Source organism: Fusarium subglutinans, assembly GCF_013396075.1.
Source record: "Fusarium subglutinans strain NRRL 66333 chromosome Unknown NRRL66333_c0000055, whole genome shotgun sequence".
In the NCBI taxonomy this organism is placed as follows: Eukaryota; Fungi; Ascomycota; class Sordariomycetes; order Hypocreales; family Nectriaceae; genus Fusarium; species Fusarium subglutinans.
In genome coordinates, this window is record NW_023502118.1 from 219339 (window position 1) to 235451 (window position 16113).

Below are 16113 nucleotides of genomic sequence, written 5' to 3' on the forward strand. Positions count from 1 at the left end.
GGCTGCTTGTCTTCTTCCGGAGATGTCTGCTTAATTGAGCGAGGGAATGTTGAGGGAGAAGAAGGTTCGGTACTGCAGTATATGTATGGTGGGGATGTTTAGTTGTCGCGATATGAGCTGGAGTTGGAGTCGAGGGGTAGACTAGCGGGTGGGCTCTGTTTTGTTTAGCTTGGGCTTGGACAGACGGCGAGTGGGGAAGAGATAAGAATAACAATCAACACTGAATTGGCAGTGGAAGTGAAGCCCGATAAATGAGACTCGTATAGATGCTGTAAAAGCGAACTTACTGATGGTGATGGAGCTTGACGAAATTTAAATCAAATGGAAGCTGGCTCCGACTAAGGAAAAGAAATTGGAGAGGATAGGTCTGAAATGGCAAGAACCTGGATGCTCGATGAAGATCTGATCAACAACTTACAAGCACTGTGATCGGGCAGGACCCCACTTGAAACGCTATTGGCTGTTCCTTCAAATCTATCTACCTAGGGATGGTTGCCACTGCAACCAAGACGTACATACCTAAATAATCCACTAAAATAAGTAAGTAATCGATGGACCTTGCTTTGACAGCCGCCTATCAAATGGAATGATCTCCATTTGGCTGACGTGCTGTCGCCTGAGTAAGGCACCTAATCTTAGATTCTGATAGTCTCCCGTCTTAAAGCATGTACCTTACCACAAGGCGGATCATTCTTCTCGACTATGGGTACTAAGGTAGAGCACCTAGCTACCTTAGGGTAAGACGAAGTAACTCGTCAATGGCCTTCCATACGTACACGCTCATATATAGCCAGTAGGTATCGTACTTATTGTGGTGGCTTCTTCAAAAAAGACCACCCGAGTTCAGAAATAACCTTAATAGATAAAACAATCGGCTGATTCTAAGCATGCACCGCCAAATCACCAAGAACTCAGATTAGGTAGGTAATGTTAAAGGTAGTTGCTCTCAGCTAAATCTATTACAAAAGCCCTCATGCCTCTGACATTATATAATGCTCAAGTATGGGAAATGGATTTACATGAGAAGAGGACTCTGATTTGTTTAAGCATTGAGCTAGAGGTTCTAGAAAACAGCGTCAGATGGTTATGATTGAGCAGTCTCTAAAGAAGTGTCTCCTTTGCCTGCCTGGAAAAACCGATGCATCTCAGACAGCTAGAGCGAAGAATCATCTTGTGAAGAAGGCGTCGAGCCCCAATAGCCTGTGTTAGCAGTCTCAAGTCTAACCTTCTGACCGGCAAGGGGTCGTGTAGAGCAAACAAGAGAGGAGAGCAACGAACAGTCACCAACCTAGCTACCTACTCATGAACACGTTTCGTGAGTCGAGCTCATCAGTGGAGAAGGGGAAGAGAAGACCAGGTCTGATTACTTGACGATACACGGCCCCGAAGACTGTCGCTCGGTACATGAATACAGACTATTATCGAGTACCAAACTTAAGATACAGGTGGAGTATGGCGACTGAGATTTCGGTCAGTTGGATTGTTTTTTAAGCACTTCCTAGCTAAGTAGTTTGCTGAGTTGGTCATACCCAATGGTAGTAGCCAGGTCGTCTGAATCAGAAGCAAAATGAGTTGAACTCCGTTCTGTATTCGGCTGTTATAACTCATAACTACTATATCTGAACCCCATAGAGAGGCTGAGCGCAGGTATACAATACAGCTGAGCTGATGATAAACCCACTCCTGAGCATAATATTCAATATAATATGTACTACCTACTTAAGAACCTAGTAAGCTACATAAAGCCTAGAAAGAAATCGCTACTTCTTAATCATAGATATGGTCATATCAAACTTGATGCTCTAGAATACATTCAAGTGTCTGCGATGTGGGGGTCTATGATTTTTACTTCAACTTGCTCACCCAGACATGATCGTCAAATAGACCAAAAGAAACTGCTTTGAGTTCAAAGTACCCTGGGTTCGTTAGGCTGAGCTTAGAACGTCGCTGGGGCTCAAATCGTCAGTCCGGTGTGGTTTGCCAAATCGCAAAGCTGTCTCAAAAGTGACAAATGAGTTATAACTTTACTATGACCATGACTTTACACAATACTCAACTCCAGATAAGCTTTGATAAAGATATATCATGAGCCTTGAAGCAACTAACGGGCAATAACAGCTCATTCAGAGTACAAAGACTTCTCAAACTGGAATGTTGCTTGAATACTATCCCTGCCCGCAACCAAATTTGGACGAAGGAGACCTCCCAGGAAACTCCCCACAGGGAAAAGGAACACCTACGAGATTAATCCAGAGTGCCAAGACGAACTACGGGTTCAAAATCCTACTAAGTCATACTAAACTCACCCACCGAGGTGTCGCCCTTTCCGTCAGGTCAAGCCATCAGAGGTCATAAGTTGCTTGTCTCTTTTGGACTCTTATTAGCAGGATAAAAGCGATGCATACGCTTTTCGCAGCCGGCTGGCCCGCCCAGCACTGGTATAATATTACTGATAAATATCAAGAAATTCAATAAATGACTCCTCATGAGCCTTCTTACAACATCAAAATGTTGTGGGTCATTTTTGACAGCTGAATGGTCGCCAACCGGTTTCAGCCGATAACGTGCAAGGATCTAATCTTATCAATCTACTGACATGAGCCTTGGCGAGAGTAACATCATCCATCATGGGATCAGTTCCCCTCAGCTTAGCGCGGCCAACATCCACCATTGTTCACTAGCAAATTCCTCACGCGCCAGCAGAATCCAAAGCCAAAAGCCATCGGATTTCCCACCGCCTCGCCTGGCTTACCTCTGTTACCTTCTTCCTACCCGTGTTCTCATTCTTGGTTAACCGTGTCCAGCGCATCATAGGTCAACCTTCTCACCAGCCTCTCGGTGTCATCGACTCTGCCCACGCGATACGATTAAGAACGACACCATGAAGTTATCGCATGCCATAGCAGGCTTTGCTGCCACGGTGCAGGCTTTCACGCCGGCGTCCAAAATCTTTGGCGACAGCGATAACGCAGATACAAATGCTCCTCATAAAATCCCAACGGTCCACGAGTCCGTTATCATGGCGCGCCGCATCCTTGCTCTTACCAAGCTTGCGACACTCTCGACCGTCTTCCCTTTTGGGCGATCTAATATTGGACTCGAGACCGACAGTAATGGACTTGAGGGCGTCCCTATCGGAATGATGGATTATGTAGCGGACTGTGAGGATGAAGGCAACCCTACCATTCTCGAGATCAAGATCGCAACAACGTTTAGGAACGTTCGGGCTGGATCAAACCTTACACTCTCCATGAACTGGGTTCCACCCTATCCGCCTGCTAAGCGTATCTCCCTTCTTTCACGACTCTCAGCATATATCCCCTTCCTCCCCAGTCACGATTACAACAGCCGTTTGGAGGAGTCGCTCTCCGTGCCGGACACTGTCCCTTACTCTGCGGCCAACTTGCCACGCTTTGCCCTCTTTGGGTATCTTGAGCCCATCGAGACCACACCGGTATCAGCGCTGAAACTTGCGGCATGCTTCACACGCAAGCACCAGGACGCCAAGTACTGGCTGCCTGGCAATGTGATCCATGAGAGCGCTTGGGCGCGTCTGGTCGTAACCAAGATCTACTGGGTTGGCGGCTTTGGCGACCGCGCCCGAATCGGCTGGCTGCCCGTTGATGAGTGGAAGAGCGTTACCAGAGACGAATGGGAGAGCATCAAGCTTCCCGGTGAGGAGAGAGGTTGGAGTGAGTGGTCAGTTAATGCTGCAGAGCTGTAGTAGTGACATCGCCGGATCCGAATGAGTGCACTCCTTTCTTTTCCTCTTGTTTTCTTTCCGTTTGAGACGATACTATATTCGGGCTGGAACATTCTTTCCCACATGTGTTTGCTACGAATACGGGGCCATACTTAATGGCGGCCGCAATTGTTCAAACCGGAGGAGTCGATTTTACATAAGCTGGGGCGGCAATCATCTAGTAAGGCAGTACGAGCCTTTGTTGCATACCATTTTCCTTTTCCTTGTGTCCCCTGAGATGACAAATTGTACCATCAAGGAGATTCTTGAACACGGCACGCAGATAACCGAATTCACATCTTGAACAATTTGGAGACATGTTGTCTCACTTGACATGCATTTCTGCTGTATGTGCTACGGTCCGACAGGACTGGCAATGAGATACGAGCGTGTTTGTCTCACCCAGCGCCCACGTTTGGCAAGCCGCCTCGTTAAGCTTGGCAGCGTGTGGTGTGGTCACCAGTCACCGCCTCCAATGATCGGGGACTTGGCTCATACATAGCTGTTTGACCTCCAAGCCCGTGACGATCCGTGTCCCATCACAAACAAACAACTCAAGGTGTCGCTCTCCCTTCCTTATGTGACCGTGCACTTTGACTGCATTTGGGAGGGACGGGCAAAGATGATATGCCTCTTCTTGACTGGTGCAAGGGATGGCGATAGTCGTGGGTTGCACGAAGTACGTACATAGTCGCACGGATTGATCCGGCGGGCCACGGACGATCCGATACCCTGCGTTACCCGTGAGTTCTGATTAGGTGCATGTATGTAGACTGAAACTGCATGTTTGTGGGGAAAACATGCGTCAATATTGTGTGAGAAACGCGGGATGAGCTAGCGTAGCCTATTGTCGATAGGATATCTCAATCCTACAAGCCATCAGAATCTTAGCCTAGGTATTGTGAAGATGCAGTTATTCTGCCAGTCTTCGCATATCATATGAAGGTGTCTCAGGAAGCCTCAGCCGTACATTGATGCTCATGGCACCGTTTCGTACAGGGTCACAAGTACTCCGTACCGTGTACAAAGGGTCTACAGTAGGTACCTTACAATGAAAGAGACATGAGAACGGCTCAGTGCAACGAATTACGGAACTCTGCATGTGAAAAGGCCTTGCTAAGTTACCTTTCCATACCTACCTACGGAACAACATTGCCGCAACACAACGGTCTCCCCCAAAGAGGACGTTTTAGTCTATCCCTCACTCAAGGGCTCTCAGAATCACTGATTTTTAGACTTTAAGTGCTCATACAGCCAACTAGTACCCCTAGTTACTGGTCAGTCGGTAGAGGATCTCGGGCCGGGGTTGGATCCCGACGGAAAAGACAGGATGTTCCTTTCCAAGAAGTCAAACAGCTGGCAAACAAGTTTTGAGAGGCTGGAGGCTCGACCTGGTGCTGCAAAATTAGCCGTGATTATGATACATGCATGAAGAGGCTTGTCTTGCATGGGATGGCGTTGGATGTGAGCTGATAAGACACTCACCCCGTACCTCCGGGTATCTTCTCCGCATCAACTGGCACACCGCAACGCAAACGCACGACCCTGTCAAACGAAGCGAATGCTAGCCAAGCCGAGAGCGGCTGGTATGGGCCAACAGCAGCACCATATTGAAGTTGATGAACCCCATGATCCGCACAATAAAGTCCCCCTCTCAGCCCTGAGGCAAAAGAGGCTCGTCCAATCATCCCAGCGAATAGACTTATTCAATTTTACTTTAGGTTTCGCAATAGTCATCAAGTCACCGGTGAGGGTTATCTGCAGTTTACAAAGTTACACAGCCATCGGGGCTTGCGAGCGGCTTACAGCAGAAATCTCACTGTTTGTCAGCGCCGATGTGTCCATCCCCGGAAGCCCAAGTCCCAACGCCCATGTCGCTGGGAAGAGAGAAAGTAAGGGCCAGCCAAGGGGGAGTTGTTTTGGTGGGGACACAGACCACGGCTTGGCCGCTGATGTTCTTAGATGGGGAACTATCGGTCGATTATTTACAATGGCTTGGCTTGGGGGTTAAACTAAGTGAATGTGGACGGTTGATGATTGACATAAGAATGTCCCATTCGCTTAGGCGTGGCTCGAGAGGGGGGAGCTGAAAGCTGTTGGAAAGGTGATATGCCATCGAATGAAGCGCTCTCGTCTGGCCGAATGCCGTCATGGGAAGCACCTCGAGAAATGATGGCTGACATCCATGTCCAACTGATATGGGACAAGCTTTTGAGAGAAAGAAACTCATTATTGTGCTCAGGTTAAGCACAATGTATTTCCTAGCTGACTTACTTGCTTGCACGAGTATTATCTGCAAGCAAATTTGATAATATTTTACCAGAGCCAAACGACACCTGAGGCGGCCTCTCATCAGTCACCCCCAACAATGGAAGCGCTGTGCAATAGATAACACACATTCCACGAAGCAAATGCTTCTATGAGATCTTAAGCTGCGCGATTGTGTGCCTCCAAGCGGGGTTGATGGCCTTTGGCTGGGGGGCGCTGTGATGTTATTTGATCGCCAAGCAGGTAGGTAGCCAACTGTAACCCCTTGAATAGCACAACAATGTTATGCACTCTGATGTGACCCGAACGCTTTCACCTCAACCCGCCCGTCAGTCTCAATCCTTTACAAGCAATTCACCCGCTTATCCCTTGGAGAGCCAACACGTAGCACTGTACGCATAGAGGGCTTTGTTGTTCAGGAATCCTCGGTGATTAGCATAATATCGTAAACCAGCCACGAGTCATTTGTCACAATGTATCGCCACTTGACGCTCAGCGTCTGTCCCAATCGATCTTCCTCTCAAGACTCGCGCTGTAATAAGACTCATGTAATGGAATTGATTCCCCAGTCCCAGACCCCGTCGGTCCCTATCCGCAGCCATAGCCGTAGTCTAAGCCCGTAGCTCGGGTCGGGCCCGCACGGGCAGTCTCGAGAATCAAGAGACAACCGACGAACAATTCCTACCTACCCTTTCCAAATTCAAAATGTCCGGGCAGGGTTCCAGCGTAATAAACGATTCAAGGGACCGGCCAAGCGACGGCTGAGAGCCCGGATGGGGGAGGGGGGGGGGGGGGGGGGGGCAGATCCATGTAAAACTTATCGAAGCTATGTAATTGGTACTTTGCGGATATAGTGTCTAAAGTCGTCCTGTAACGCAAAAGCCCTGTTGTCGCGGCACATTAGCCATCTCTCCGTTGGTAGTTTCTACCTTCGTCTCCACTCCTGTCTCTTGAGGGCCTTTTAAGTTAGTACCTTGCCAACCTTGCCTTGCCTCACCTCAGAAACGCTCTAACTCAACCTACCTACCTAACATTACCTCGCCCCGTCTGACCCCATCCACATCTGTACATCTCATAATCAATCCATCGACAGTTGCCGCTCTCGGTCGGGGTTCCGTGCCGCTCGTGTACATACTTTCGCTATCTAGACACTATTCTTTCCAGTTTGTGCATCCGTATCTTCCTCCTCTTTGACTCGAACAACCCAACTCCACCGAGTCGAAGCCATTCGCGTGCGTGGCTCCATCCTATCGACCCGGAACAACAACGGCAACGGCGGCTGCGATAGTTGGGGGATGATAGAACGCATGGATAACAATCGAGTTCGGATTCCCGAATCACGTTGATTATTCGTCCATCTATGCTTCTGGTTGCGCGGCTGGCTCAACAAACCACGTATCAACGACAACGCGACCATAGGAACGCAAACCTCGAGCCCCATTTCACCTTTGAGTATTGAGGCACCACCGAATACTGTTGGACATCGCAGCACCATTCCCAGGAGTCGCGTTTACTGCGGTTGTCCATCGTCATCACATAAAACACAAGTCGATACATCCCTTTATTTAGATTTTTCGGAATGGCGCCTCCGCCCACGACCCAGAAATGACCTCGCGGACCACAATGGGCGCCCATCCGCGGCCGCCTCAGCGTTCCGTGAGCTCATCATCGTTACCTGTCCAGCGCCCCCCGCCACAGCGATCATTATCTCATCAGCAGCAGTTTATGGCGGCTGCCTCGCCAGTTCGAAAAGATGCTTCTTTCATCGATTTAACCGCCGACGCCGGCGATGCTACCCCTAATCGTTATCACACAACACCTAGAAGAGGCGGCTCACGTCTTCGGCTCGAGTTGTCACACAATGCTTCTTCTAGTTCTTTACCTACATCCGAATCGCCGCAGTCTCTTACACCCTCGCGAATTACCAATTCCGATCCCTTTCAAGCTATGGTCGGCAGCCCTGCCGACAGCGCCAGCTTCCTTTTGATGCCGATGCCAACACGTCGACCAGTACCTTCGCAACCGAGATTCGCTCCTCGAGTTACAGCGACAGCGCCTGCGCCAGTCAAGAAAGATGCCCGGCCAAAGCCATACACCGTCGAGATTCCCTCCGTCGCGCCACGATACTTCTCAGCCAACCGACCCGAAACTGCAGTACGAAATCCCGTCGACCCTTTCAGCAAAGGTCTTAACTCTGGATACGCCGATTTCTTTCCCTGGAATGGAGCACATTATGAAGACGAGTGGAGTAGCGAAGCGATCACCAAAGGAACATGGGATAAGGTGAACTTGAATGTTCCCGAAACTTCGTCTGCTAAGCTTGCCATCTTTCCGGCTCTGAAGCAAAAGACTGGCCTGAATGCACTGTCTACTATTTTTATGGGAGTTCTGACTCAGCGCAGACATCGAGGACAGATCAATGCGCCCTCGACTTTCAAACCACCACCTCGAGTCACACTCACGGATACGAAGAGAGAGGTTTGGCTCAAGGACCTTGCGAATCCCGCGATATCTTTAAGACGCCTCAGCCGAACAATTCCCCATGGCATTCGCGGAAGAACGCTACTCGACCAATGCTTGAACAAGAATGTTCCCGCCGAGCGAGCTGTTTGGTTAGCAAAGTGTGTCGGTGCCAATGAGATCAGGGGGTTGAAGAGGAAGGGTGTCAATGGTGCCTTTGTTATGGGTGGTGAACTGAAATGGGCTCGCGACTGGACCGTTTTTGTTGAGCAATTTGTCGATGCCGTTGTTGCTGGTTTTGGTGAGAGTGAATGGAAAAGCCGAGTCACATATGCGTAAGTCGACATGCTTATTGTACCAGAAGCACGGTAGCTAACTGTCACACAGTATCCGCTTAGCAACGAACCTTTACTCAGAGCAGTTGCTAGATCGAGATCATTACCTTGATTGGGTTGTGTCTGGAATTGAGAATAGCCTTCAGTCGCGTCTTCCCATGTGGCTGCTCATTGCTCAGATTTACTGGAAAGACCTTCTCAGGTCACGCAAGTATGGCCGGAGGCTTGTATTTGCTCTACTCAGCCACTTGCATGTGGTAGGTTCACTCGCAACTCTTATTCAAAACGGTTTGACTAAGCAAAACCAGATATCCAACGACCCTGATAAGGATCTTCTTGTGCAACTCTCCAGTAGACTGTCAGCTTTGCTCGGCTCACTAATTCGTTCCAACCCAGAGAGCTTTATCAACCCTGGAGCCTGGTTGACGTACAAGGATACTTTACATGCTTGTGTACGTTCTGATGATGAGCAGGCTCGAAAGGCACTACATGCCATTAATTCACGAAACTCACGGCTGGTTGTGTCTAGTACTGCTTCTCCTCCTGCCGGGCGGAGTCAGCTGGTTAAGTTGCTTGATGCTGCCTTGAAAGAGTCTGGCGATAACCATTTAGCCGCAGCATGCTGGGCAACGAGCGAGAACAAGTCTTTGATAATGAGGACAGTAGTTGAGTGGGCAACTTCGTTCCATCGTCCAGGTTTAGCCAAGGTTTATGCCGCAGCCCGTTTAATTCGGCAATGGAGCCAATTTCGTGTGAACCCTACTACGCCCATCCTCGAGATGCTCGACAACATCGCTCCCAATGACAAGGCACGGAAGAACCTCGTCTATCACCTTGTCACGGAGCTCGTTCGAACCGGCCACTTTTCCGTCTCGCAATATATGCAGTGGACTATCGCTCGTGGTGGTTATCATTGTGGCGCGGAAATCGACCCCGTATCAGGTCCGTGCTCTAGCAGGTTGCTAGTCGAGCTTCCGCTTCATGCTTTATCTGAGAAGAAAAGGGCTGAGAGAGGAAATCTACTAAGACGGGCTGGCAACTATTCGATCGCTGAGGAGGAACAAGACATCACCAACGCAATCAGGGTCGTGAAACATGTTGTGGGGCTCCCTTTACTGTCAGATGATCCATTGTCAGGACGAAAGCCAATGTCATTCAAGAGGCTATTGCAACGGTTGGGCGGTAGCAGTACTGCTCTAAGGAGCAGCATTGGGGCACATTTGCGCGATGAGCTAACTGGGCAGTTCATCATGAAGGGCCATTCTTTGTCTCTGCCTATGTTCACCGCTGTTCGAGACATTATGGAAACGGCCGAAGATTACGCCATGTTATCCGACATTCTTGGAGCTTGCGCGAAGACCGCCGATTCTGACGTTCTGGCGTCGGTTGCCGATACTGTCCATTCAAACTTGCAGATCTTCTGCGCCTTGGATAGCGCAGATGAACTGTTTAACAGCCTGATCGAGCGCCTTAGAATGATGAACGAGGAGCAAAGACTCGTTCCACGACCGCTACTTGCTGCTCTTGACAGTCTTGCCCAACGCATGGCTGGTCATGAGGTGATTGCCAGCCAGCTTCGCCAAGAACTCGTCCAAAATGATCGCAACAACGCTATTGATGCTTGCTCCCCGGTTTCCGACATCGTGGCAACCCCCTCTCACCAAGCTGAAAACAATGTAGCTGAAGATGTCGAGAAAACACTTTCCAGTGGGACACGATTGGACCCTCCAACAATGAACAAGCTTTTCCGAATGATAATCCCTGCTCTTGAGCGCGGGTGGGAGAAGGAGGACGATACACGCCGGGTGTTGGCAACTTTACTCGCAAGAATACGAGTTTTTGATGCTCACCATTTCGATAAGCTCATGACCGACTGGACAAGTCATATTCGTTCGATATCAAACCGCTCCTCCCTTTCTACCTTATTCCCACTTCTTATCATTACAGGGTGTCTGACAATGCCTATTATAATGAGCACCGCAAGCCCCCCGTTCGCGAATATCCAGACTCTTGCCCCAGAGTCGTCCAAAGGTCCTGCGACATACTTACAAGAACTCTTACAACTCATCATCATGCCGCTTCCCCAGGGAACAGGGCTTGTGGCTGAGGAAAGCTACCGGTTTCATACCGAGCAAAAGTGCGCCAAATTTGAGCAGTCCAAAGGATTGCTGAACCTTGTTCGAAACGCTTTGCTCGAGTACTCGACTGTTAGAAATCATGTCAATGGCAACGAGTTTCCTCTTGACAATATTGATTGCCAAGAAAGTCTGCTTGAGACGTTACGAACTCTTGTTCTGGTGGATTCCTCCGCTGTCTCAAATGCTTTAGGCATCAGAGCGCTTCCTGCTGAAGCTGTCGGTCTTGTCCGCAAGGTGACCACGAAACTTCTTATTCCTGGAGACTCGGGCGATACTCAAATTTCGTTCGATCATATCTTACAGATTGCCAACGAGCTGACACTGCCGTTCTGTCAGTTGAAGCTTAACTTAGACCTGTCTTTGCCACAGCCCAATGTAATTGAGGGACAAGATCAGAGTTCCTCTCGCTTTGAGATCTTTGCCAGGGCGATGGATCGAGCCATTGAAGCAGGCAATATTATGTGGACCAGTTTATTACCTAGTCTGAGTGACGACATTACCCAGCATCTCAAGACACAGGCTCAAACTGGATTTCTCGACTTGATCCCTTCATCGAAGGCTCCTGAATTTGTCGACACTGGGTCACGGCAGTCCCTCCGCATGGCCGAGAACTTACTAGAAGTAGTGGAGGCTATTATTTCGGGCCAAGCTCCCCCTAAGATGGCACAGTTATCGTTGGGCATGGTCGAGAAGCTGACAGACCTGTGGGAAATCGTCGCAGCAGGGCCTCAGGAGCGTCCCAACTGTCACGCCGCCGTATTACAGCATTGGCTGCCCGCCATGCTTCGCTTTGTGACTCTCCATAGCTTGTCGTCCGAGCCACCATCAGCCCCTCTTCCCACGGCTTCGGCGACACGGCCTCCCATCCCACCCGTGCATGATGTTCGAGCACGCATTGTCCTTGTTCTTTGCGGGCTGCTACTTGAGTTGGAAACACTGCCGCCAGCTATTGTTGGCTCTCTTGTCCACCAGGTCTTCGACATTGCTATTCTCCTGGTAGATGCCCTGCCCGAGGAATTGCGAGCCAACTGTGCCAGGGCCATCTTGTTAACTCCAGGCGGGATGCCTAACCAGGGAACATCATCTGACCCTCGGCTTTACTATTTATTCAGCTCACCACCACTGTCTCCGTCAGATAATCTTATGCTCTCCCACCGAGAAAAGGCGGCAACGCCTCAGAGTGCTGCCGCTCGTGGTATGGGTGCGCAATACGGCATCGGGCCAGTAGTCCAGGAGCGCCTGAGTCCCTTCATTCTTCGTCGCTGGGAGGTGCTCAGCGAGCCGACTCCCAATGTGGGTGAGAACGATACGAGCTTAAGCCTAGGTCTTTTTGAAGCTATCAAGCTTCAGTGAGATCGTTCAGGACCGGCTTGTATCTCTTCTAATCACCACAAACCAAGTTATCGATGTCAAAGATTTTGACACCCTTCATACAGCATGACGCGAAGTGCGTTCAGGCTTTTCCCTACATCATCATTAGCATCACCAACATGCATTATCATACACCCGACTGTGTCTAAGTTTTCTTTTCCTTCTTCTCACGGCTATACCCCTGTTACGGAACTCAGGCATGTTGGCATAAGCGATAATGTGCACTGCAAGACGGATATTATTCTCAGTATTGTTTATTCTGGGCTGCAAGGGGCATAGTGCATCAATGGTCTCGTCGAATATTTTATTTTGTCTTTTATGGGAAGATGACGCATTTCTTTTTGTTTCTGCTTTCTGGGGTTTGCTTGTGTGTTTTTGCATGGCGCTGATTACAAAGAGGACTGGTGAAACGGCTGATGATATGTCGAGCACAGAACACGCACGATACTTGGAGCATTTATCATGTACGAAAGACATCAAGGTTGGTGTCTGATGAGAACAGAGGGCAGAAGGCTCGCTGCATTTATCTGCATCACTCATTGGAGTGGAATAGCATAGAATTTCAATCAAGTCACTTGATTAGCATCATATCACCATCTCGACTAGGTTGCCATGCTGGAAAGCGGTGATTATGCTGATATGCACCCTATGATGCGTGAGCCTGTTGACGTGACTGCTCCCGTGGAAGTGATTCGAGAGCCATGAACATGAGACATCCCATAGACTTTTAAACAGGAGCGATAACTACTGATAAAGACCGAAGGGCCATGTGGCATAGCTTACCCTACAGCAAATTATTTGAAATGCCTCGCGTATTTTTAACTGCGAGTCTAACCCATCACATACAGAATGCCATCACACGCAAGAGAACAAATAAGATGTAAACTGAACAAGCGCAAAAGAAGCACAAGGGAAAAAAGCGCTCACGTTTGCCACCCAGTGGTTTTACACTAATCTTCAAGCACGAGAAGAAACGAACATGCATTAGATATGATGCGCCATGCAACATAAAAACAGCCAACATGCATAGACATAAACATCCCTCTCCGTCTCCTTCGACAAGCGTTACATATTATGCCCTTAACCAACGCCAGGCGCTTACATACACGTTTAATCCTCGTCAAAAATCTGGAGCGTGTTCTGCAGGATGGTGTCGATGGCCTTAATCTGCCAGCCCGCATCGGCAATGGCGGTGCTGGGGTCAGTGCCCATGAGTGTCGGGCCAAAAATGACGGCTAGGTTGTGGCAATTCATGCGGTTGTTGTGGCTGTTGTCCATGACTCTCCAGAGGTGAAGAGTGAGAGCACGCAGTGTAGCGTAGTTGGGATCAGGAAGACTGTTGATGATCGCGTGAATCGAATCGCGACGCACCGTATCGTCTTCTTGTTCTGTGCATATCAGTCAGTGTTTGCCAAGGAGAGGTGGACACACGAAAGGAAGGAATTGGAGCGACGTACTGGCAGCCGTGATGAAGCTATCATGATACTCGAGGGTGAGTAGTGGGTCGGGGAGATCACGGAAAAACTGCTTCAACAGGCCAGTAACACTATTGACGTCATGATAAAAGTTCTCGGGATTCCTAAAATCGAGCGCAGGGTTGGATGACTCTGCTATGTGATTAGCCCTGTACTTTGTACAAGTAGAACATGACGAACCTGTGTCGAACATATTCTTTAGTCTTTGTATGTGAGCCATGGACCCAGACTGGCGGTATATGCCTTCCACATTAAGGCCGTACATATCCACCGCCTGGATACACTGGTAAACAACCATTGGTACTGCCAAGCCGTCACGTTCATAAAGACGACTCAGTGGCAAGCCGAACATTGGCCTGGCAGGCCCGGAAGGCCCAGGCCCAGGAGGAGGGTGACTAGAAGCTCCATAGGGAGGTGGTGACCGTGTAGCACCTGGAGGTCCTTGTCCAGAGTTTACCCCACTTCCTGAACGTTCATGAGGAGTTTGGCCAGGAACTGGCTGTTGAGGAGGGGAACCGCCAGGCTGGAAGGGCAGGGCACCAAGTTGCGGTGGCCCAGATGAACTGATTGACCCCCCATTACCATATCTTTGATTAGGTGCCTGTTGTTGATTGGGGCCCCGACCTGAAAATTGCTGGTTAGGAGTGCCCTGTTGCACTGGCATGTTACCTTGACTAAAGCTCCTATTATGAGGCTGTGAAAAAGGTCGAGGGTCATCAGTTGGGGGAAATGAAGGGTCACCGCCAGTAACGCCAGTAATAGGGCCAAGACCAAGGGTACTGGTCCTTGATCCTGGAGCTAAAGGCTGTGGTCCGGAGAAACCACCTTGGGGCTGCGTCTGTGATACTGGTGACTGCACAACAGCTGCGGGTTGTTGGACAGGGCCTCCTGGATTATGCTGGCTGCTGGAGCCCGGAGGGTTAAGTGCCTAAAATTGTTAGTCAAAATACTGATTACTTTCCCGTAGCCACTTACTGGATTGCGCTCATATTTGATTTCACCAGTGTTGGGAGGCACACTTCTGTGCTGTGCCGTGACATAGTCATTCAAGTCTTTGTCATTATCAATCGAAGAAGCAGCCTGTCGCAGACTGCGTTGAGCAGAGCTGCCTTGGGCCCCAGGACCCTGAATGGGGCTGACACTCAGACCGTTGCTTAATAGTAGACGCTCGTTGAAGGAGGCTAAATAAAAAATGAGCTGCGATTGTACGATTTAGAATACTCGAGGATAGACTTACCAAACTTCTGCATCTGCAATGAGATGCCTGCATCAATCTCCTTAATCGAGTCTTGAAGAGCTCGAATAGCTTCTGGGCGTGTCGTCGAAACAAGTTGGGCCTTCTCAGCCTGCAATGCCTGGACGTGCCCGTGGTAGGTAGAATCAGCTGCTTGAACCTTCTTCAGCAGCTCACCCTCATGCTGTTGCGCTGACTTGTGTCCCTTGAGGCCAAACATTTTGCCGCTCTGGCGCGACTCGCCGGTCTTGACCCGCTCATAATCCTCAGCAAGAGAGTCGTACTTGGCCTTGCTCTTACGCATAGTCTGCTCCATCTCTGCTACTTTGTTCTCAGCGGACAAACCGTTTTGCTTCCATGACTTCCGGCTGCGCTCGGCAACACCAGCGAGCTCCATAAGCTCATCATGCATCTGGTGTAGTTCTTTGGAAAACTCGATGCCATTCTCAGCCATACGCTCGTGGGTGCTTGCCATAGCCTCGTATGCGTTGCCGAATGTGCCTTGCCGATGATCGGGTCGGCGCATGACCTCCTGGGTGGTACGGGTGAGTTTCCTGATGCCATTGGCATGGTCTTCTTCTAGACTCGATCGTTTCTTGAGGAACAATGCAAATTCCTAGAATCCCCAGTTAGTAAGCCGGGTTACCTGAGTGTTGGGAAACTGGATGGGGTCCAGTGGGTTTCTCACCTTTGCTGAAGCTATGCTCTGTTTGAGGCGGTTCAGCAGCGTAACAATGCCAATCTGTTGAATACAGTTAGCCCATTATCCAGACATTAAGCATGTTGCTTTGCCTGAGGTATGTCATACCTCGGAAGATAAAACGTCCGAAACTTGCTTAATCTGTTCGGAATTCACACCGGATGGACCTGATGTTTGCGTAGGCGATGTGGTGTCGGCGTCGGATTTCTGGTCTTTGTTCATGGCGTCGTCAACTGCAGCACCGCCGTGATCTGATGGGGGTCCCTGAGGACTCAATGGGATATTGCCCAAGGACATGCTGCCGGACCGGTCGCGCTCCTGTGAAGGAGAGAAGGCTTCGTTCGCCGACGGGGGGTGGTATTCGTTCATGATGCTGATGTCAATTTGGAA

The 16113-nt window shown here is 49.6% G+C and overlaps 3 protein-coding genes across 3 annotated transcripts; 2 read left to right on the forward strand and 1 right to left on the reverse strand.

The window, feature by feature from the left end:
* Nucleotides 1-2881: 2881 nt before the first annotated feature.
* On the forward strand, nt 2882-3724 carry FSUBG_5594 (FMn-binding split barrel-related; the record flags this gene model as incomplete). Its single annotated transcript, XM_036683707.1, has 1 exon — nt 2882-3724. The coding sequence occupies one exon, from the start codon at nt 2882-2884 to the stop codon at nt 3722-3724; it is 843 nt and encodes a 280-aa protein (XP_036538936.1).
* A 3909-nt stretch (nt 3725-7633) lies between these two features.
* Nucleotides 7634-12296, forward strand: FSUBG_5595 (SRB8-DNA-directed RNA polymerase II holoenzyme and Srb10 CDK subcomplex subunit; the record flags this gene model as incomplete). The annotated part of the gene is made up of 3 exons (XM_036683708.1): nt 7634-8805; nt 8858-9062; nt 9114-12296. 3 exons carry the CDS (start codon nt 7634-7636, stop codon nt 12294-12296), a joined length of 4560 nt encoding a protein of 1519 aa, XP_036538937.1.
* Nucleotides 12297-13424: 1128 nt separating this feature from the next.
* On the reverse strand, nt 13425-16092 carry FSUBG_5596 (GTPase-activating beta-chimerin; the record flags this gene model as incomplete). The annotated part of the gene is made up of 7 exons (XM_036683709.1): nt 13425-13702; nt 13772-13921; nt 13970-14717; nt 14765-14970; nt 15027-15639; nt 15712-15765; nt 15832-16092. The coding sequence occupies 7 exons, from the start codon at nt 16090-16092 to the stop codon at nt 13425-13427; spliced, it is 2310 nt and encodes a 769-aa protein (XP_036538938.1).
* Between the last annotated feature and the right edge of the window lie 21 nt (nt 16093-16113).